At 38.9% G+C, this 23,121-nt stretch overlaps 1 protein-coding gene across 1 annotated transcript in view; it reads right to left on the minus strand.

Annotated features, from left to right (window-relative positions):
• Positions 1-23,121, minus strand: part of LOC138019439 (uncharacterized protein K04H4.2-like) — a 25,135-nt gene extending 2,014 nt beyond the window's left edge. The window contains exons 1-5 of the mRNA XM_068866265.1: positions 22,990-23,121; positions 14,444-14,731; positions 10,231-10,463; positions 3,105-5,848; positions 65-218 (exon numbers count right to left, since the gene is read on the minus strand). Of these exons, the coding sequence (XP_068722366.1) occupies positions 65-218; positions 3,105-5,848; positions 10,231-10,463; positions 14,444-14,731 (3,419 nt within the window). The 5' untranslated portion in view covers positions 22,990-23,121. The remainder of the gene's footprint in view (positions 1-64; positions 219-3,104; positions 5,849-10,230; positions 10,464-14,443; positions 14,732-22,989) is intronic.

The following is a 23,121-nucleotide window of genomic DNA, read 5'->3' on the forward strand; positions in this document are numbered from 1 at the left end:
GGAAACCAAAACGTACAAGAAGAGGTCCATTGGCAACTGACCAAACCAAAAAGCGATACTTAACCTGTATCCTTTGGGGCAACAGTGCGTTTTGTCCTCACAGCAAACAGCATGTGGCAACGGACAACAGCCATATTCTGTATCAGATGTTGGACAGCACGTTTCATAATCCAGACACCTTGACTTATCCGGGCATTCAACATAATCTATCTTAACACCTAGAAAACACAGAAAGGCCATAAATGAATAAATTGCACCTGGATTTATGATTGCCGAGCCTTATAAATTAGGATTTTAAAGCTCTTAACAGCAAACACGGTTTGACCCAGAGCTCGTCAGGGAGAGAGAAGTGGAACTTTCAGAGGGGTGGGGACCGTCGATCATTTTCTTTGCAAGGGGGATGTCACATGTCGAAACTGCCCACCAACTTTTCACTACAATCGGACCTAATCACCCAGCACTAGAATGTTTTGAATGTCATTGTTAAGCTGGTAAACGTACTTTAAACCATAGTTAATAGAGGGGAATGGTTTGGAAGCTCAGCAAACATCAAAGGGGCAAACAAAAATGCCAAGATTTAGGTTGGAAAGTCCACGACCGTGCACAATCTTTTGTTTAACGCTCATAAACTATGCATGAATTAAGTAATCAACACGTTTCCATTGGTTAGTTCCTCAGTATGGAGTAAACAACTATTGTGTTTTGTGAACGGTCAAGGCTAAAACAGAGAACAAAAACCTACAACAAAGAAGATTGTCGCGTTTCATAACCATTCTCCTTTATTAACTATGTTTAAACATCAATAACCTCTCAAAACACGAGTCCTAGGCAGGGGTTGGAATTCGCTCTAAAACGCACTGCACGAGCAGTACCAACCCATACAAAATACTCACAAATCAACAATAACTTCAATTATCACATACGGGGCAAAATTAATGTACGCTGATTGGCTGAGACAGAGGGCATTTTTCCTCAATCACGAGGGCACCTTTGGTAATCAAGAGGGCATGATTACTTGATCCTGATTGGTTAAAAGTTGCTTATCCAGAGCAAGCGAAGTTACGAGAGAATTTTCTTCCAGATTCTGACTCTGATTAAACTGCTTTTTTTCCACATGTAAAATACAGTTAATTAAATTAAGCGCTGTTTTTGTTGACAGCATACATTTATTAATTGAACTTTGACGTCTTTACCTCACCGAATAAAAGCACGTTAAGTTGTTTGTCAATTGTCGCTCCATTGAACGGGCTTCCCTCAATAATTTTGCCCTTTCCGTGATAAACATATAATCGCAATGAGCCCTCGCCCAATTAAGGATTCATTTTACTTGTATTTTCAAAGTTTTACAGATGTTGTGAAAACGTTGAAAATACGCGTGAAATTAATCTTTAATTGCCCTCGGCCCCATGCGAATACCTTTAAAATCTTTCGCTCTGATATTAAAAATTAGAGCTTGAGAAACAGGTAACATGTAATTTATTCCCACTGATTATTAAGGTTTTCACACCTTTCACACCTACGCAAGACAAATTGTAGGAAACTTTATTTTCTCCTCTTTGCACACAACTTTCCAAGCTCTTAATAAGTAAGTCATTACTACCCACGACTTGCTTGCGGGCGTTTCTGTGATGAAACGTCATCAATACTCACTTATTCCTTGCCTGACCAGTTTTCAGAAATAGGCACGCATTGCGTAAGTGTGGTAGTGCAGTAACACAGCGCTTTATTTTATAACTGTCAACTGAGCTGCGATTTGTTTTCCAGGAGGTTGAAGTTGTCTTTGGGTAATATGTAGCTCTAATAGTACACGATATTGTTTTGGTACCGTATATTATTGTAGTGCCATAGTGGATGTCTTAGGTAAATAGCCCCCTGAGAAGACATGCGGTTACTAGTAAGATACTAAACCCTGAAAGATTGAAGAAAATAAAAGGGAATGGAGAAACATTGGCTTTGAGGCTGACATGTTGTTCATTTTCAAGTTCCCTTGCAACTTCTTTATCACCACAAGCCTCTGATAGCTTTCCAAAACAAAAAAACCACTGAAGTTAAACGCTGTCCGGAGGGGTTAGTATTTGGATGGGTGACCTCAAAATATACGGCTTTCTTTTAGAAACATAGGACCGAAACCCTCAAGAAATGCGAACTAAGCAAGGTGCAGATTTTGTTAGCCCGCTTTATGCAAAACAAACATTGATGCAAAAGTAAATAAATATTGATACGCAGCTTTTAGGAAAAGCAGAAGGAAGTTTTCAGGAAGTGTCGATCGACAATAAAATATTTTGCCACCAGCAACAAAATTTGCGATATGAAAAGAACTTAAATGTTGAACCGACACTATAAAAAGTTGCCATCAGCAAAAAAACATTTTGGGAGATTTTTGCTATCTTGAATTTTTCTATTGTGCTATTGGATGCACAAGTAAATCGCAAAATCCAAAGTGACGTCGATTTCAGCGGCCGCCATGATCTTGCGTCTTTACTAACAACTCGCGAAAAAAAAAGATACATCTGTGACAAAATGATGGCAAGACACCAGGTTTTTGTTTTTTTGCTTTTTTTTCCTTTCAAGTGTTATAAAGTTTGACAAGAAATGCGCAAATTCAACACAAAGAGCACAACTGCCCAACCCTTAAGGTTGACCATTGTTTCTGCAAAGTCAAAAATCACTCCCCCAAGACGAGGTTATTTATCACCAAGACACCTTATTCCAAAATGGCCGCCATTTAAATATTCTTTTGTTTTTATGCAAATTAGCCCTTGATGCCTCGTTCTTAAGCTTCAAGTTCAAAAGAATATTTTATCTTGAACGAGGCAACAAGGGCCACTTTGTATGCGCATAAATCAGCGGCATTTTTGGAATAAGGTGTATTAATTCCATCGTTTTGGAAATAGCAGCTGCTTTATTATTCATCAGCGTCACAAATTCGTGCCGATTTTGGGGCTCATTTAAGCAGGCTTCCAACAGACCTGCTTATTTTTGTGAGTTCTGACGGGTGCTTGGTTCGAATTCTGTATAGAAAGGTTTGCGCGATCCAAATCAAATAACATGGCACAGGTCTGAATTTCTCACCAAGGACAGTATACTGTTAGGGTTAGGCATACCTTTCTTTGTCTTTATCAAAACAGCAGGAACATTTAACACCATTCCGACTTCTTTGCCCCGTCCCTGGTCGCACGTTCCAGCAGATAAATTGCAAGCGTACCCAGAAGGACAGCAATGGATTCCATCACTGCAGCAAACTGCGTTTGGAAGAGGACAGCAGCCATACCCACCTGACGAAAGTTCGCAACACGTATTATCATCTGGACACTGTGACCCATCAGGACAAATAACATTGTTTTCCTTTGGAACAGAAGATAGCCGGGATGGAATGGCAACCCTTTGAACGAGTTCTTCCTCAGTCTTGCGATTCACTGCTGCTGACTTCAATGCTGGTATCCTCTGCGATATCTTTAAGATCTTGCTTCCTTGGTCGCACGTTCCACTAGCTACATCGCACGTGTACCCAGAAGGACAGCAATGGATTCCATCACTGCAGCAAACTGCGCTTGGAAGAGGACAGCAGCCATACCCACCTGACAGAAGTTTGCAACAAGTATTACCATCTGGACACTGTGACTCATCAGGACAAATAACATTGTTTTCCTTTGTGACAAAAGATAACCGGGATGGAATGGCAACCCTTTGAACGAGTTCTTCCACAGTCTTGCGATTCACTGCTGCTGACTTCAATGCTGGTATCTTCTGCAATATCTTTAAGATCTTGCTTCCTTGGTCACAAGTTCCATTAGCTACATCGCACGTGTACCCAGAAGGACAGCAATGGATTCCATCACTGCAGCAAACTGCGCTTGGAAGAGGACAGCAGCCATACCTTCCTGACGAAAGTTCGCAACAAGTACTACCATCTGGACACTGTGACTGGTCAGGACAAATAACATTGTTTTCCTTTGTGACAGAAGATAACCGGGACGGAATGGCAACCCTTTGAACGAGTTCTTCCACAGTCTTGCGATTCACTGCTGCTGACTTCAATGCTGGTATCTTCTGCAATATCTTTAAGATCTTGCTTCCTTGGTCACAAGTTCCATTACCTACATCGCACATGTACCCAGAAGGACAGCAATGGATTCCATCACTGCAGCAAACTGCGTTTGGAAGAGGACAGCAGCCATACCCACCTGACAGAAGTTTGCAACAAGTACTACCATCTGGACAGTGTGACTCATCAGGACAAATAACATTGTTTTCTTTTGGAACAGAAGATAACCGGGATGAAATGACAACCTTTTGAACGAATTCTTCCACAGTCTTGCGATTCACTGCTGCTGACTTCAATGCTGGTATCTTCTGCAATATCTTTAAGATCTTGCTTCCTTGGTCGCACGTTCGATTAGCTACATCGCATGTGTACCCAGAAGGACAGCAATGGATTCCATCACTGCAGCAAACTGCGTTTGGAAGAGGACAGCAGCCATAAGCACCTGACGAAAGTTTGCAACACGTATTACCGTCTGGACACTCTGATTCGCGATCAGGGCAAATAATACTCTTCTCCTTACTGACCCTCTTAAATGCTTTTATTTTCCTCAAAAATGGCACATTTCTGCTCTCTTGAGTACAACGTGCGGCAGATATATTGCAAATGTATCCTTGAGGACAGCAATGTTCGCCATCATTACAACACACAGCATCAGGAACTGGACAGCAACCATATTTTCCTGCACTTACTTCACAACATGTTTGACTTTCTTGACACATTACTTTTTCACCAGGACAAACAATATTGTTACGCACGAGTCTAGAGGCTGATGTCTTGAGTAACATGGGTTCACGACTTCTTCCATTATCATCTTGGCTCGATGATTTTACTTTTCTAAACAACGGCAAGTTGCCAATACTTGTAGTACAAGTTTGAGCTGAAAGATCGCACCTGTAGCCCTCAGGGCAGCAATGCAGTTTATCACTACAGCACACAGCGTGTGGAAGAGGACAACAGCCATATTCACCAGAAGCCAACTTACAGCAAGTTTGATCCTCTTGGCACTGAGATTCTTTGTCAGGACAAATAACATTGTTCGGCTTTGTCCTCTTTCTCAAAGCTGGTGCCTTCTTTAACATTAGGAACATCTTGCCTGTCTTCTTGCAAGTTTGATGTGGAATGTCACAAGTGTGTCCTTCTGGACAGCAATGTTCTCCATCACTGCAGCAAACAGCTTTTGGGAAAGGACAACAGCCCCAATCCCCTGAATGCAACTTACAGCACGTGCTTTTATTGGGACACTCTGATATTTCATCTGGGCAAACAACATAAGATACTTTGACATTCCAATTTGTTGCTGGCCTCTTTTGAAACATAGGAAGGCTCTCGCTATCCCTGCTGCAAGTTCCATTTGCAACATCACAATGGTATCCCTGAGGACAGCAATGAACCCCATCACTGCAACACACTGCTTTTCGAAGTGGACAGCAACCCCAACTGCCAGATGAAAGCTTACAACAAGAACTGTCTGCTGGACACTCACTTTTCCCATCGGGACAAACAATACTTTCCATTACTTCCTCTTTAAAAACCATTGACTGCTTACGATGACCTGTTGCACTTAACAGCAACTCGTTGGAGACTGCCTTTACAATCTGCTGTAAGAATCTTCTCAAGCTCTTTGATATTGTTTTTGGGACACCTGTGGATAAGGCTGCAATACTTTGTGATGCAAATGAGCAGCTCTTCCCATCCAGAGAGCACTTATATCCTCGTGGACAACAATGTTTTGTGGTAGAGCAGCACACAGCTTCTGGCCATGGACAACACGAATAGTCTTGATTGGCTTTACAGCAAGTGTACCTGTGACATCACAATAAGAATCATGTAACCATGGCAAGGCTGCTGCCTAAGAAAATTTTAAAGGGGCCCTGAGAGCTAAACGCTGAGAACTTAGGAGCCCAACATATGAGGTGAAATGTGTTGCTGTGAAAAATTAAGGCGCCCAGAGCTATTCTTTGGGAGCCCCAGGCTACCGGGCTCCTGTTAGGCAACAGCCTTGCATGGCAACCACAGATTCAAACAGACCTATTGTTTGGGTTTCTAAAAAATGTAGATTAATCAAAAACAAAGTATTTTATTGGACAAATATCATTATTTTGAAAGCAGGTGTTATATGAAAATCCTTCAACCCTAATTGTCACACAAATGACTCTATTTAGACCACCCGACAGGTATTTGGTTACAATCTTCACAACCACAATAAAAACTATGAGAACACTTCCTTCCACAAAACCTTGACTCCAGAATACCTGTAAGTCAAGCTTATGGTTTAGCCCATTAATGCTCTCATAACATTGCTTTCATTGAGAACAAAGCTCAATCATCTCAAAGCAGTTCCCAGCCCCTCCTGGCAGTTCCCAATGGTTGCGTTGCACTGATTGGTGGCTTCGAATAGGCTCAAATGCTTTGAATTCCTTAGGTCTGGCTTCTTGCACCGATCATATTGAGAAAACTCTATTATGGATTTCAGGATCGCCTTTCTCGGTGAATTTTCGAAATATGAAGCTCAAATTTGGCGAAGATATGGGGACAATCCTTAATAGATCGGATGCTGGTGTTTTTAAGGTGGGAATTTCACTGGTTTGGCGTCAGTTCCAGACGCGGTCACCGGCTGGCAGCTCGGTGTTGCCTGTCCCGTCAATTTTCTTGGCTCTCTAATGGGTGGTCGAAAGATCTCACAAAATGACGCCTAAACAGCTCGGAACGACCAAAAGAACATAACACTGACACAGGGCTGAGTTGACACTTTGTTCGATTTTTCATTGAATTATTTGCTTTCAAACTTTATTGCCAAGCAAATTGCAACCGCCGTAGTGTATTTTATCCTTTTACAGATCGATAAAAACAACACCAACAGAGGGTGGTTGGCCTGTGCTCACACCCAGAGATTTTAATAGATTTTTAAGGGGAGTGGCTCTTAACTACCAAACCGTTGCTATGGACCTCTTCAAATAGTCATTTCTCGAATACCTTTAACTCCTTAACTCTTATCCTTTTTTGCCAAGTGTGTTCTATTTAACGTTCCTTTGTCTTGTTTGACTTACAACCATATCTGGTAAATCACGTGACCAAAACAGAAAATGCCTTAAAGCTCAGCGAGTGAACTATGTTTTTCACAAACAGTGTGAGAACATTCTAACACAAAATCTGTCATGGCACAAACAAAAACTTCACGGCACAAACGAAAACTTTCAGCCGGACACAAACGAAAACTGTCACAAAAGAAAAGCGCACAGCACAAACAAACATAGGCACGAAGTACGTGCAGAAGCGATGACGTTGCATTTTAAGGGCGATTTCTATTTGACAGAACTGGCCGGCCAGACCAGGTATTTGGAAGGACTAACTCTACACCGCCTTCAAATTAACACTTTTCAAGGATAATATACACTCCTTTGGAAGAATGCGAGGCATTATCATGCAAGTGTTCCTTCAAATTGTTGCATTTTCTTTGCAAACTGATGGGTCTGGCCAGCCAGTTCTGACAAAAGGAAAGTGCCCTTAGTTTAAATTTTGTTTGGAGGAATGAGTCTTGGGGTGGTTGAATACTGGTGTTAACACAACCTTTGTGAATTGCAAAAGGAGGGGGAGAAATAAAGAAAATCTTAGGGTGTTGTTGAGAAGCTACTATTCTATTGGCTTGTCCAAGTTGGCAGGGACTTTGAGATTGACTCCTGAACCGCCAACCATTGACAAGTAAAAAAATCTTCTGGCGTTAAAAAGAGTAAATCTATTAAGTCTCACTCCTCGAAGGAAAGGAAAAAATTACTAGAATCCTAAATTGTTAGCAACTTAGAAGATTAGCCCTCCAAGGCCAAATAGCAGTTTTCAAAAGCCTAGCTGCCTCCCATCTTGTCTATATCACGTCACTTTTGCCCTCATCGTAACTTTATCTAAAGGAAATACATCAATTATTCTATGCCCTTGGAATGGGAGGGGAGATAAAATTAAAAGGAGTGTGATGAGTAACGAATATAATGATGGTGGACTAAAAATGATAGATATTCAATCCTTTAACTGTGCTTTGAAGGCCAAATGGGTACAGAGATACCTTAACCACAATAACAGCCAAGCTAAATGGAAGCTCTTTTTTGAATACTTTATTAAACAACATGAAGTAAAACTTCTTTTAACGGGCAATTTGAATCAGGCCCACATGGCTAGATTAAACATCCCAGACACCTTTCCTGAAGAAGTACTCGAAATTTGGGCAAATTTATACTACGATGGTCACCCAACACAGCCTGGAAATTTACAAATTTGGTACAATTCCTTGATTAAGGTTGGAAACCGACAAATTCTCTACCGAAATTGGTCCCGTGTGGGAGTTAATCAGGTCAAGGATATATTAGATAAAAATTTAGGCTCTCTCAAGTCTAAAGAGTTTACAACACGCAATAAAGTTAAAACCACATTTAACATATTATATTGTTATTTCAGCGATGAGTAAACTAAAGCTTTTTCACGGTCAGCATATGACGAAACTTTAAGAGTAAACTCACCCATGGTCAAAAGTTACTAACATCCACAAATTTTTGCAGTAAAGCTTATAGATCAATTATTCAAGGAATTTCTTTTACGTCAGTGGAAAGCCAAAAAATATGGACTGTTGATTGCGGAATAGATGAAAATCTGATAGATTGGGATCAGTCGTACATTTTGCCTTTTTACTGCACGAGAGAAACTAAGTCTCCAATTTTCCAATTTAAACTCCCTCACAGAAGGATTGCCACGAATAGTTACCTCTTTAAAATAGGTATTTCCCGTACAATCTCCTGGAGGTTTTGTGAAGAAAGTGCAGAAACCCTGATTCATCTCTTTTGGGACTGTAAATTTGTTATGTTCAGTACTCGCTGATACAACATCAGATTAAGCCACAACACTTTTCACTGACCTTACCTATCTGCCTGGGTGTAGTTAATGCTGTTAAGGATGTACTTCTACACCATACACTTGCAATTGGCAGATATCATATCTACACAGCGAATTTTAAAAAATGTACCTTACCAAATTTGCAAATCTTCGAAAAAACTTTTTTAAATCGTCGGGAATTCGAAAAGGTTTTGCTTTTACCACAAACACTATTAACATGTTCAATTCAAAACGGAGTATTTTCAAGTGAAAAGGCGGATGTTTCGTATATCTTCTTAACATCACTTTCCCGAGAAAGGTGTTAAGATCAGAATTGCAGCTTCGCTTTCTCTCTCTCAACTTCCTTCTCTCTATCCCTGCTTTCAGTAATATGCGCTTCATGTCATTTGGATGTGTGTGCGTATATACATATGTAACTAATGAATATTAACCCATTCATCCCGAGGAGTGAGACTTTTTTTCTTAAATTCTTATCTTCAAATTAGAATATATTTTTTGCAATGTCGCAGCAGAAAACATTGGTAACATTACTTTTCAGTTTCGCACAATATATACTAGAATCGCCAGGCTTTGAACTCTAAGGATGCTGGTGCTCTACAAAGATTTTACTATCATCATCATCATGAATGTATAAGTAAATATAATTTGCTCATTGACAATGGATAGTGGATGAGTGACACAACGATGATGATAACAATGAGATGGCAAAGAAGAAGGTAAGATGCACTTCTACATGTACTTTACTTAGGAGAATTTTGAATGTAGCTCATGTTTTTGAATTGTATAAACTTTTTCAACTACAATCAAAATTCTCCAAGCCAAAGCAGCATCAAACTACATGTATGTCCGATTGTCAACCTGGCCCTGTTTAACTGCTTAATTCATGGTTATAGGGTTATCCAGCGTTAAATACCACATAATATTATGAAAACCTATAGGTTTTGATACCTCTTAACCAACGGTTAGCGATAACCAGGCTTTGAGTAGCCTGTCCCTGGTTGCAATGTGAACCTTATTTGCAAAGATCAAGATGGTCTTCCTCCTACACAGTACATGTATTAATTTTGTATAATTGGTTCTTTGTAAAAAAAAAAAAAAAAAAATGAGAACATGGCCTGGATCTCCAAGACTTGTTTGCCCCTCCAAATTTTGCACAAGGATTGTTTTGATTCTCTTACGACCAATTTAAGTCCCAAGAGGAACTGCCAACAATGTTTATATGCAAAATTTGGATGGACAAACAAAGAGTACAGTAAACAGTATTTTCAAAAATGGCATATTGCACAAACCAAGTAAAAGTGAAGTTCTACCTATCTGGGCAAGCAAACTTCTGGTTGCATTTTACAACTTCGGCTTTGGATGTGGACAGAATGGCTGCAGGGAATTCCAACTTGGTTGCACTACATCTACCTTGATCACAAAAGTATCCAGCTGGGCAGCAGTGGACCTGATTGCTGGTGGCATCTAAGCAACAGGAGTGGTCTGCTGGACACTGCCCTTCACCACTCGGACAGACTACCTCAAGTTGTAAGCCTATCTCATTCTGCAAGAAAGATGATGGCAACTTCAGCTGCAATTACTGAGCATAGATACTAAATATTGCATGTTTCAATCCCACAGGGCTTACATGTGCACCACTAACTAATAACCATGTTCAATCATGTTTATTGAGCATGTGTCGTGTTCCAAGTTGCATGGGTTCAAATTTCGGATGACCTCATCTGAGCTGCTTATAATTATTGTGATGCGATAATCAAAAAAGCCAATAGACGACTCTACACCTTAAGAGTCCTGAAGAAATATGGCCTGTCAATGCAGGATCTTACAGCTGCTTATTGTTCACTTATCCGATTTGTCCTTGAGTATGCCTGTGTAGTATTTGCTAACATTCCCCAAGATGGCCATGCCCAGGGAATTTGAAAGCCAAAACATGCGGTTTTGAAATTCATTTTTTTTAATATAAATGTTTTCATTGGAAATAGTTTGAACGATTTTAATTGTAAACATTATGTTCTGTGGTTTAAAGTTATTTTGTTGTTTTAGTGGAGGTTCCATTTAAAACTGCAAAAGGCAGAAATAAACAAATTTGATTTGATTTGATTTGAAATGGTGGTATTTATTCCAGATACCCACATATTAGGGCAACAATTTAGACAAGAAAAGTAAACAAAATACCAACAGTGTACAACCTTAAAGAGGGCAGATACACCTGTATGCTAAATATTAATAATAATGTTTTCGGTATTGGAAAGAAATGACTTTTGCCAGTAAGCTAAGCACTGCGGGATTGGTTAGCGGTATCGGTGCTGGATGTTGGACATTAGGTACAGTAGTTCTCCTCAGACTTAGGTCTGTGCCCAATAGAAAACTTTTCAATTCTGTTCATGAATAGTCCGTGCAACTATGTCCTCAAGTGGTGTATTATCTATTTCCATAAAAAAAATGTCAAGTGGTAACCAAACTTTCAACCTCACACTGTTCTAAATTTAAAGTGGGTTAAATTTGTGGGTTTCACTGTCGACCTTCAGGGGTGCCTTTTGAAAAATCGTTTTAAGTTAAAGGCATTTTCAAAAACTACATGTACATTTCATTAGCTTTCCACCCAGCTACAATTATCCCTAGTTTAAATTTGAGATAACTGTTAATTAGCTTTTGTGTGGGGTACCTGTGGTATCCCACATTATTGAGTCTGTAAACTGCTAACTGGGAAGCTAGCTATGCCAACCATTACGAGATACAGTGTACATTGTACTGTTCAATCGGGATCGAAGTTTTATCGATTGGAAAGTGGTCAGCCAATTGACAACATTTGGCTGGATGCATCCAGACCAACCATTACCTGAAACTGTTCAACTAAGAACAAAGTTTAATCGCTTAAAATGTGGTCAGACAATTGACAACATGTCTGACATGTACAGTCGCAACACCAAAGAAAGATAAACTACATTTTCACAATACTTTACATTCCTTCTGATGAAAGGCTTTGAAAACATACATGTAAAACATGTTTACTTTCAGTAAAAGTCGAATACAATTCTTGTCAAGTAATTGAATAGAGCTCTTGATTTATCAAACAGAACGTTCACAGAAAGCAGTAAAAAAAACATGTTATCTATTAGTGCATTTGCATGCGGTAATACCTCGTCTTTGCCGATAGTGTTTACCGCGAAATCACCTAGGTTGGACGAAAACTGCAACCGAGGCAAAGACGAAAGCAACCGAATGCCGCGGCCGACTTAATTTGCGGTAATGTGCCGCAAGAAAACAATGGTACATTGCAAAGCATTGTTTAATATTATCACACCTAGCTCCCTAAGGTAAAGAATGAATATCCAAACTGTTTTTCACAGCACCGACGCAACACAACGCCCTGTTTAATATGTTCATCTCATTTTGCCGTGACAGCTGAGAACAGAGAATGTTGATAACCTTTCATGATGCCTAATTCTTACATCTTTATGTTTAATAACTTGTAAGTTTTTCGCTTTCATGATGAACAGTTCTTCCAAAGGGGTAAAAGGACATTTCTTTTAAAAAACTGTTTGGATTATGCGTAACTTAAGTCGCCGCCAGTGCAGTCCGACAGGAAATATGTATACTTAGAATAAAAAGCGCTTCAAATTTTGCATCCGGTCCAAATAGAAATGTTTACGGGATAGTTGTTGAAAAGCTCTAACTTTTAACTAAGCCTTACTACAACATGTAATGACTTAAAGATTACACCAGCGAAGAACCGTAACTGTATTCCCGAAGTTTTTAAGCAACTCCTGACAACTCCTTGTCGCGCGTTAATTACGATCATTTCTGATACAAAATATTAAAAGGCAGGTAATTCAGCAGTACGTACTAGTTGAGCTTGAAATTCAGAAATATTCATTCCCCTGAATTGTTAAGATTAACTTAAATTAATGCTTCAACGATCACACGATAGACGAGTTCCATGAAGCCTCTGCCAATTTGGCGAGTTACAAAGTAAATAAACTAAGCTGCATGCTTCCGTCACGCAAGCGAGAGCGATAGCTCATGAAATACGTTGTTCGATTCGAACTGCTTAACAAGTTTGTAACAAATGGAGAGCCACATTGCTCGAACGGCTGACAATTACTTGTAAAGTTAATCGTTTTCTTCCATCTTTCGGTCAATAAGATCGAAATGACTTTCGCGTATCTTTCAAGGCCGGCCGCTAGACGAGCGGCATCACCGTTAAGACGAGTTTTCCAAACACCTGTAAATTATTTCTTGATAGAATTTCTGCTGATCTTTATAACATCTATATTAAACAGATTTCGAACAATTTTTAGAAATCTTGTCGTTTGCTGGAAAAAAGAAAAACGATCAACGCTTTATGAAAGCGACTTTATTATAATCGAATGTGCCAAACTTCGCAGATTGTAAATACTGCAAATACGCATACTAATTATCGCTGCGATTGATCCGCAAAAATATGCAGATTTCTTTGATAGCATCTGCTCCAAATAAAAGCATACTGCGTCCTCTCTTAACCGCGGCGTAAATCAACCGGAAAAAATCTAGGTAAAACCTCGGCTTTCGGTTACCGTAGACGAGGTTTTACCTCGGTCAAACTGGGGATTGAACCTGCGGTTTCACCTAGTCAGAACCGCGGCAAATGCACAAACAGTTTCGAGCGGTAGTATGTCACATGCTACAAGTAGGCAACTGGAGTGATCATATTTCATTGAATCCTGTTTCATACCACAACATTCGGCGGATTTGATGGCTATCCAATATTTCAGAGCAACGTTATGAGATTTCCTTGGCTAGGTGAAAGAAAACATTGTTTACGTTTTTGCTACAATGTTTACATGTATAACATTAACTAACAGCACTTATTCTAAACCAAACAAAAAAGTAATTTTTTAGCTCATTTCACATTCTGCAAGCCGATCAGCAATTTGAATATATAATGTTCATCTGACGTCCTTGTGAGAAAATTCTTATTATAAGTCTTTGGTATCAATGATACTGCCTCGGTGTCTGTAATGATCAACGAACTGGCCGAAAATAAAATTCAAAGCCAAAAGTAAAAGCATGTACATGTATCATGATGTTTGATACATCCAAGCAAATAATAATATTATTATTTGGCTAAATTACACAGGGCTCATAGAGTTTTCCTTGAAATTCGAAATCTAGTCTTGTTGGCTCTAAAATAATAATGTGATTTTACTGATTTTGCCACTCATATGGTTTGCATTGATGTTGACTGTTGCTATCACTTCCCTGCAGCAATCTTGTGGAGTATAAATTATTACAGTACTATATATATACATGTACATTTTTAGTCTTATTTATTCGTACCTATCATTCATCTACTCAACCAGTTCTTAACTTTGTACTGTGGTATCCCACACATGTAGCCCTAAAAGGCTCCCTATTTTTAATCATTTCCATCAAACTTTGACAGAAGTGGTCTGCTGGTGAAATCAAAGGGATGAAGTGTCCATGTAGACCTTAATTCTTCCAGTCAATGTAGGGTAAATCTGCAAATTATGCCAGACTTACAGATGTTGGTGTTGCTGGAATCTTCTTCCTCAATGGGACAGATTTAGTACCAATCTGACACATCCCCTCCACTGTATCACAGATGTAACCTTGAGGACAACAATGTATGGAGTCACCACAGCATACAGCATTTTCAAAGGGGCAGCAACCAAAGGTTCCATTGCTTAGTGGGCAGCAGGTGGTCTCTTGAGGACAACTCCTTTTTTTATCAGTACACTGGTTGCTTTTTGCGTAGCAGTAAACTAGACAGCTTGTAAGCACGATCAACACACTATGTATGCCCTTCATCTGTCAAAAAAAAATCAAATAATTAGATAGAGACAAAGTTTTAATTTCCTTTAATACATAAAATGAAGAAAGCTTTTATAAAAAGACCTGGGGCAAGGTTGACATACATGTAGTAGGCTCTTTGAGTTGCCTTCTCTTCCACCACAGCCTCCTAGTCTCATTTGTAATAATTATTTGTCAAGTGGAGCGTGTCATAGCTGAGCAAAATGATATTGTAGATAGTCATAATGAGAAATGGAAAGCGATCCTCCATCACATTCAAGACCTCTAGACGTATCGCGTATATCATTATTGTTATTATTATTATTATTATTATTATTATTATTATTATTATTATTATTACTGTATTATTGTTATTGTGTGTGTAATTATTATATTGTAATATTATATATGTAATGAAATGAAAAAAGATTAAATAAAATAAAATAAAAAATAAAATAAAAATACTAATAATTATTAGTAGTGGAGCTCAGACACGCAAAGCGTGTTAGTGGAGCACAATCGATAAGATTTTTTGGGAACTACATAAGAAATTTTGGCTATGACGTCAGACTGTTGGGTGGAGGTGGGGAGGAAAGACAGCCTCTGGGGACAGGAGTGTTCGCTCAATTTTCCTTGCCGGGAAATCGCGTGGCAGCATTGTATTTGGCAACCTGGGTTTTTCTGGCAGAAAATCATATTGACCGTAGTCAGTTTTTTTAAGGGGATTTTACGCTCAATCAAAGCCAGTTTAGCTAAACGATTTGTGTTGGTTCTACATGTAATCTTGAGAAAAGTGAAAGATGATAGCTATAATGCCAACAGGTAACAGCAGAGTAAATGCAACAGGCAGAAGTGGGACAGAGAGCAAGAATGAACAGCCAAAGAGCTAACAAATAGGAATGCCAACGAGAGCGAGTTAGGGACAAAGAACAGAGGCAAAAGTGTAGCGAAGAATGTTGCCAAGCGGAGCAGGAAAGAGACAGACATAGGAGGCAAAATAGCACTTGTCAAGGAAAAATGTTTGTTTACACACCAGCAAATAAAACTTGACAAGTCAAAACATGTCAAGGAAACTCCCTTGTGTGTAAATGGTGTCACTGGTCCAATGGTTTTCTTCCCAAAGGATCAAAGCCCTTGTCTTTTCTATAGCATGCTGGAATGGAACTATATAAATGGGAATACCTCACTCACATTTTCTTTGGTTATATAAATGACTCACTAAACAAAAACTTAAAAATTGAGGAGCTCCACTCTTAGACTTGGCTACATATATATTATTATCATTATCATTAACTATCACTATCACTGCCACTGTCATCATCATCATCATCATTACTTAATAATAATATTATTTGCCTAAGCAGGGATGTAGATAATACCCGGGAGCCAGGAAAATTACCCGGCTGTGAGCCTGCTTTTCCAGCTGTATAAAGCAGAAGCTGCCTGAGAAAAAAGTTACTCTCTCTCCCAAATGTTTGTAGAAGAATGTCAGTAAATTTTCTTATCTGACCACACCTTAGTTTTCTCTTTAACCGCAGCTGATAATTGAACGTACACTCCATTTTTTTTATTTGTGTTTCTATTTGCAGGCTCTTTTGTGTCTGCGGTTCTTTTTACACCTCATGTATGCAAAATAGTGAATGCCAAATCTTGTATTATTCCTGGCTTAACAGACCTGTAGTGGCCAAAATTCACTTGATATTTTGGGGAAAAGGGGAAAGAAAAGTGATTATACAGGGTTGGAAATAAGGAAAAACAGATTGATAGGTGATTTTTTGAGAAGGTTCAAATCATTACACCACTTCTTTAAAATGCGAGCCTTTGGAACATTGCTTTGCCATGTTAAAATGTCCATGAAAACTTCTTTCCATGTGCTTCTGCAATCTCCAATGTCAATTCAAACACCCCCCTCTAACATTAATGAGTTTCTGCAGTCACATTGTACAGCGGTTTTATTTGAGCACGAAACATTTTGTGACGCCATTATGGATCGCAAGTGTGAAATTCTGAACTTTATCAGAGATGAATGCCTGGATGTAGTGGAGGAACATAACAACAACTTTATCAGTCGGACAAGACTTGTCTTTGCTAATGGACAATTATCGTTCACTCCTGGACAATTACTGTTTATTCTTGGCAGATATTCTCAACAATGAACATGTTGGCCAGCTTGGACGAAATGGAGGACTTTCTATTGAGAAATTGGTGATTGCGTATGGCTCTTACAAACAACGGCTCTTTTAGGAGCCACAACACTGAAAAAAGTTTTGACCACTAATATATATATATATATATATATATTAAAAATTTTGTGAAATTATATTTAATTTATCGCTGGCAAATTTGATCGGTAATTACCGATCACTGGCCGTTATTTCCAACTCTGAATTTATAAGGTCAATGGAATAAGAAATTTCTTTTAAACTGACCTAAAGTAACACAACAAGTTCTAGATAACCAGCTGAGATTGTAGAAAGAAGCTGCATCACTTCCACAACAGAATTGCTTTCTTTATCGCTCATATTCCATTCACATTCCTCTAAGTTAAGTTGAACTAATAAACATCAACATCAGAAATGTCGACACTCAGTTTGCTGAAACTTTATCGTGAGAAATCTGTTTATCTGTGTTCACTGGGAAAAGTTTCAAATGCCCAAAATGGAATCAAATTTGCACCAAAATCTAGGAAAACGTGTTTCTGAGAGTCTAGATTTTCAAAATTAATTTTCTCGGGGTTGCATGCCCCCGGCCCGCCCCTACATAAATGTTCCCATTCCCACCTACAAAAATTTGTATCTACATGGATCATCCCTGCTAAGGCGAGGTGAATATCAGTGAATAAAAACCTAGACAAAATCAAGATTTTTAATCATCTATATTTACCTTACCTGAGGTGAATTACTGTTTTACTATAATTACATACTGTGATTAGTTGAAAAATATGCATTTTCTTTTAAAGACTCTCTGTCGAATGGCATGCTTTGCGCACCTTGGCTCAGGTTTGGTGGACCACAAAACATCTGTTGACCGTTGTATGTCTCTATCATGTATTGAATCCATCGCAATCGGAAGCATAATTATTGTTCGAATCTAATGCTGGATTAGTATTACACATATATTAACGGTGTTATTCTTTTTCCCTTGAATACATGTATGTATATTTAATTGCTAATCGGTAGTTTTGTTGATAATCGTTCTTGATGTATTGGCCATGAATTCGCCATGTCAATGGTGAAATACACCAGTGGATAATTGAGCAGTTGGACTGTTATGAAGAAATGATGTTCAGCATGCAGTAAACAACATCGTCGCTCTTTGGAGGTTGGGTGCCCGAAACATCCTGGAGCTTCCACTATTGGCAGCCAGCTCCAAGATGGAGACTGCACCGATGGCTGGCAAACCTGACAACCCAGCCATGAGCCCCCACGCCCCCGAGAGGAATGGGCACCCGTCACACTGATACACAGTGGAAAGAAGAGGGTGGGGAGGGAGGGAACAAAAAACCGCTAAACGCTCCACACACAATGCTCCTGCTTCCCGCCACACTGATAAATAAGCGATACAGCCCAAAGAACGAGGTATTTCACGCATGCGCAAGTATAGTAAAACCAATGACCAGTAGGCTGCAGTCACTCCCAGTTGTTTACTTGGTTAAACTTCGTTTAACCTCATATATAATTTATCTGAATGAAGTCCTCAAAGATCTGAGCCATGGAAGTCAGTTAGAGATCACTGGACTTCCAGTTTCATTTGCTAAGTCATTGTTTGCACTGAGTGAGCTACATTATTTAATTTGTTCTCCTCTCTGTTTGAATTTTTTCTCTTAAATGCTTTTGGAAGTTGTTCAGGAAAAATTGACCTTATACCAGACAACCTATGGCTGAAATGATTTTGTATTCTAAAGCTTATGTTGGGGTCAAACGTTCCTGGTATTGACCAAAATATGAGCAAGCTGTTTGTGTGCGTGACTCGATTGTAACAGTTGCAGCAGAGTCTTTATGAACAACTGATTTGCCACAAATTGTATAGTATTGAACAAAATAATAGCATTTTTTTCATATGGCTATAAAAAAACATACGTCCAGGCCATTTTACAAGAATGAAGAATCGAAGAAGAATCTGTTTTGTATTTGACTCGCTGCCGCTGTCACGACTCGGGCCACATTGGGTTAGGAAACTCAATTATCTTTGATTATCTTTGAGCGGTGCTTTGCTCTATTCATTGGAAATTAACATTTTTATTCTTCAAGCCAACTTTTCCTCCGTTCGCTTGTAGGAAAGGAAACAAATTGTCTCTTATTTTCTCCCGGGTGGCTACATCAAGCAGAGTAAAAACATAAACAAACAAGCGCAAAGCATGCCGTTCGACAGAGAGTCTTTAAAACAATTAATTTCTTCATCTGTCATGTCTACAAAATGGCTTGCGGTCATTTTGAAAAACCCGCTTTGGTGATAATCGTGTAATAATCACCTCAAGCGCAACCAATCAGCATAGAGACCTACCGGTACATGTATATAATTATACTAACAATCATTATTACTATCACTATAAATAATCATAATCATTATCATCATAATAAACATTATTCATTTATCATTAGTGTTATTACCAAAGTGGGGGAAACGTGAAAATACAACGTCATGTATTCCCACATTTGCTCACTTATGTAGGTGGTTGGTTGGCACATCTCAGATATGCTTTAGGTGACTGCACGATGCAGTAAATTAGATAATTATGCTGTCAGTTGTTATTTGACTTTGAGTTTTCAATAGATGCAATTTCAGAAACATATGTTAATGTATTAGTGTTGTTACAATTTTTTTATGTTAGTCATGAACATAATTTTATGCAAAAGTGGCAGTGATTGGCTTCAAAACTCTAACTTCACTTTTTTGGGCAAGAAAGCAAATACCGGTAAGTTCTAGAACTAAACCAAAGACTGTTTCTATGTGTAACTACAGTATGTGTATACATGTATTTTGAAGTAGCTGCTGTTATCAGCCTGATATTGCTAATATACATGTACATCATGTGCAGTGACTTATTCAGTGTTTTATCAGAAATAACGTCACTGCACATGACACAGCTTGTTTTTTTTGTATGCTAATTTTGTGCTCTCACAATTTTGAACCTTTGTTCAGACTCTCAAGGGCAACGCTTTTAGTGGAATGTTTTTGAAGCCTTTTTTTGAAGTGCAGTTAATTTAAAAACTCACAGCACATGCTTACAACAAAAAAGTATAATTATTAAGAATGTTGGCTGAGATGATGGGATGATCATTGCAGAAAAGAAATATTGACAAAAAAATTGCAACTTTATTTGGTAACTTCAGCTCATGGCAGAGCAGTGGAGTCTATCCCATTAAACCAAAACCACATCAACAAATCATGTATGGCTTCATAAAGACATCAAGCTGTTTTTGGGCAACTTAAATCCACAAATACTGGATCACTTGAAGTGTGAACTGAAGCCACACCCCGGTCAACAGAATTGTTCAGTTACATTCACTGCTTTTGCCAATTAAATCTTTATAGCTGAACAAAAATACATGCATAATGAATGACCATTTATTGTGTAATTACAGTTATATATTAAGGTCAGATCTAATATAATTATGTTTTGCAAAATTTAATGTTTAAAAGCAGTAACTGAGCTAAAAATGTTTATTATAATCAGTAACTAAAGACAGTACATGAGCTATGATTGCCTAATTTAGTGGGCCCTATTCTACAGTACAGCAAGCTCAGCCCACTAAAGTTGAAACTGTGATGCAAGATTATTATAAGCAAGTTTTTCATGTTATCCATGTGAAATAAACTTGTGAAACTGTTTGAATCTTGCAAACGACTACTTCAAAATATTTATTTCAATAAGATTTATTTTAAGATTTTTTTACATGCCAATCATTTCTGACTGCACTTGAATGTTCCACTGTGACTTCAAATGGTTTCCTTTTCCATGAACTTAATATTACAGGTCTCAGAGACAGAATAAATATCTTACAGGCCCCCTTTTTTTCTGTCCATACTGTAAGTTACAGATCCTCATTGATCCTTTTGTTCACACTTGGGCCAAAAATTACAAGTTAAATCACAGACCTTGAACTCAGTAATAGATGTTTATTTACTTCATCTGATACATGTAACTTACACTCAAGGTCATGATGATAAAGATCAATAATTATTATAAGCCATGCAAAAACCCCCATAAGAGGGACAGAAGGTTCTGTTTTGCTGCCCTCTAATTGAAATTATGGCCTATCTGTATTTTACTTCTCAAGCAAGTCTTGATCTTAACCAAAGTGTGTACAGTTAAAACTGGGCACAACATGTGCACAGATCTATTAAATAGTGCTGTCAAGCCATTTTCAGGAGGCGACAACATTGAGCACTTCAGTTATACAGTGTTGATGCTATGGTTTAATTGCAGACCTTCCAATTTGAATAAACAAACTTAATCCTATAGGTTATTTGAGTGGCCATCAATATACTTCAGATAGTCTTAGGTTTCTTTAAAAGCACAAATTAACATCATTTTGAGTAGGCAAAGGCAAATGGAGTGAGATGGTACAGGCATGTGTTGAGGAGGGATGATGGGCATGTTCTGAGAAAAGCGTTGGAGTTCGAAGTGAAGGGCAAGAGGAAGCGAGGACGACCAAAGAAGATGTGGAAGATGCAAGTGGAGAAGGAGAGCAACAGCGTTGGTTTGGAGAAAAAGGACGCCATGAATCGTGGGAAATGGAGAGTGGGAACTAGAAAGATTGCTGACATCATCATCATCAACCCAATTTTGATCTGGGTTTATCCCCGTAGACGGGGGGTGGCCGGATTTACCCCACCTTGGCAGCAATCTCTCTAACTCCCACTCTCCATCTCGCTCGATTCATGGCATCCTTTTTCTCCAAAAGTGGGGTAAATCCGGCCATCCCCGTTTACGGGGATAAACCCAGATCAAATTGGATTGAGTGATTGATTGATAGGACCAAGTATGACGATGAAATTTAATTTAGTTTCGAGTGTATTAGGCGCTGGAGCACTTAATTGGGGCCACTGAACAGACAAAAAAATCAAATCAAAATCATTGGTTGGTTTTTGAGCAGAGAGGAAAACTGGAGTCCTGGAGAAAAACCTATTCGAACAGTTTAGAAGTTTACCCACATGTGACACCAAGTCTGGGAATTAAACCCGGCTTGCATTTGTTGGAGGCAAGTGCTCTGCTCCATGAGCATACTAAGAGCACAGGCTCCCAACAAACTTGGACACAGCTGGTCAACCGTTCTCTTGAGCCTTGATACGGTGAGAGCAAATCAGTGAGGAGTTTCAAGACCAGCTGTGTCTAAATTCGTTGTAAGCGGGCCTCTAAGGGTTTTGAATATTTGAATATTCATTGATGTTTCTTGGCAATGGATGCTCACTGGACCTTGAAACTTGGGCAAAGAGAAGTAAAGTTATCTGTCTGGCCATCGCTGGAATTTGAGTGTGACTGATGCCAGAGAAGTGTGATTTTATCAGCGAGATGTGAGGTAAGCTAGAAAGTACATGTACTTTCCAGCCTTCCTTTATTTATGTATGAGTGACAACCCAGGAAGCTGAAAACGAAGTCACTTAAATCAGGTTAAATCAGGCAAATAGTCGCACAGAAAGCGAGAAAGCCACCAGGACAATAAAGTACGGCTTTTATATTGAGAACGTTTGAGTGAAAATATATTTTGAGTGTTTGTTACCCTCTGAGCTTGAACCGCCTGTACCAATAGAAGAATGGCCCACTCTCCCTTGGAACGAAAATGAAACTTCCGTATTTAAAATGCACTGGCAGCAGCCTCAAAATGCACGATCAACACCACAGGTAAAAATGATACTTGGATCTCAAAACTAGCACGCCATGCATCGGAACAAAGAAAGTGAGCAATGAGATGATTCTAATTGACGCCTTAGATCAGCTTAGGGTAAGCCTTATTTAATTACCCAAATCCGAGCTTGCAAGACGACCCCGCGATTCAATTTGGGTTCATACATTTGGATCTTTGTAAACTAAACATACACAACTTAAACCAGTAACAAAATTCGTGGAGAACGACAACGCAAATTTACATTATTCTCATCCTCAAAGGGAAAACTCCATTAATCACTAAATTCGACTACCGGTAATTTGGAAATCCAAGGGACCGTATGCTAACTGACTACGGCAAGCAAATCAAATTTCAGAAAGAATTCCGAAGAGCAAATAAGATATTAATCCTTACGGAAGGCAAAACAAAATAGAGAAAAGTACTCACTCTGTTCAGTTAGCTGCACATTTCCTGGTGAAATCAGGAGTAAAACAGTGCTCTTTATATGCAGAACAGGAAACTCGTGACAAAAGGCTGACAAGTTACGACTAGCCCCAGTTCTCTTTCGACATCGCCCGG

The sequence above is a fragment of the Montipora capricornis genome, chromosome 1 (assembly GCF_036669925.1).
Source record: "Montipora capricornis isolate CH-2021 chromosome 1, ASM3666992v2, whole genome shotgun sequence".
Taxonomy (NCBI): domain Eukaryota; kingdom Metazoa; phylum Cnidaria; class Anthozoa; order Scleractinia; family Acroporidae; genus Montipora; species Montipora capricornis.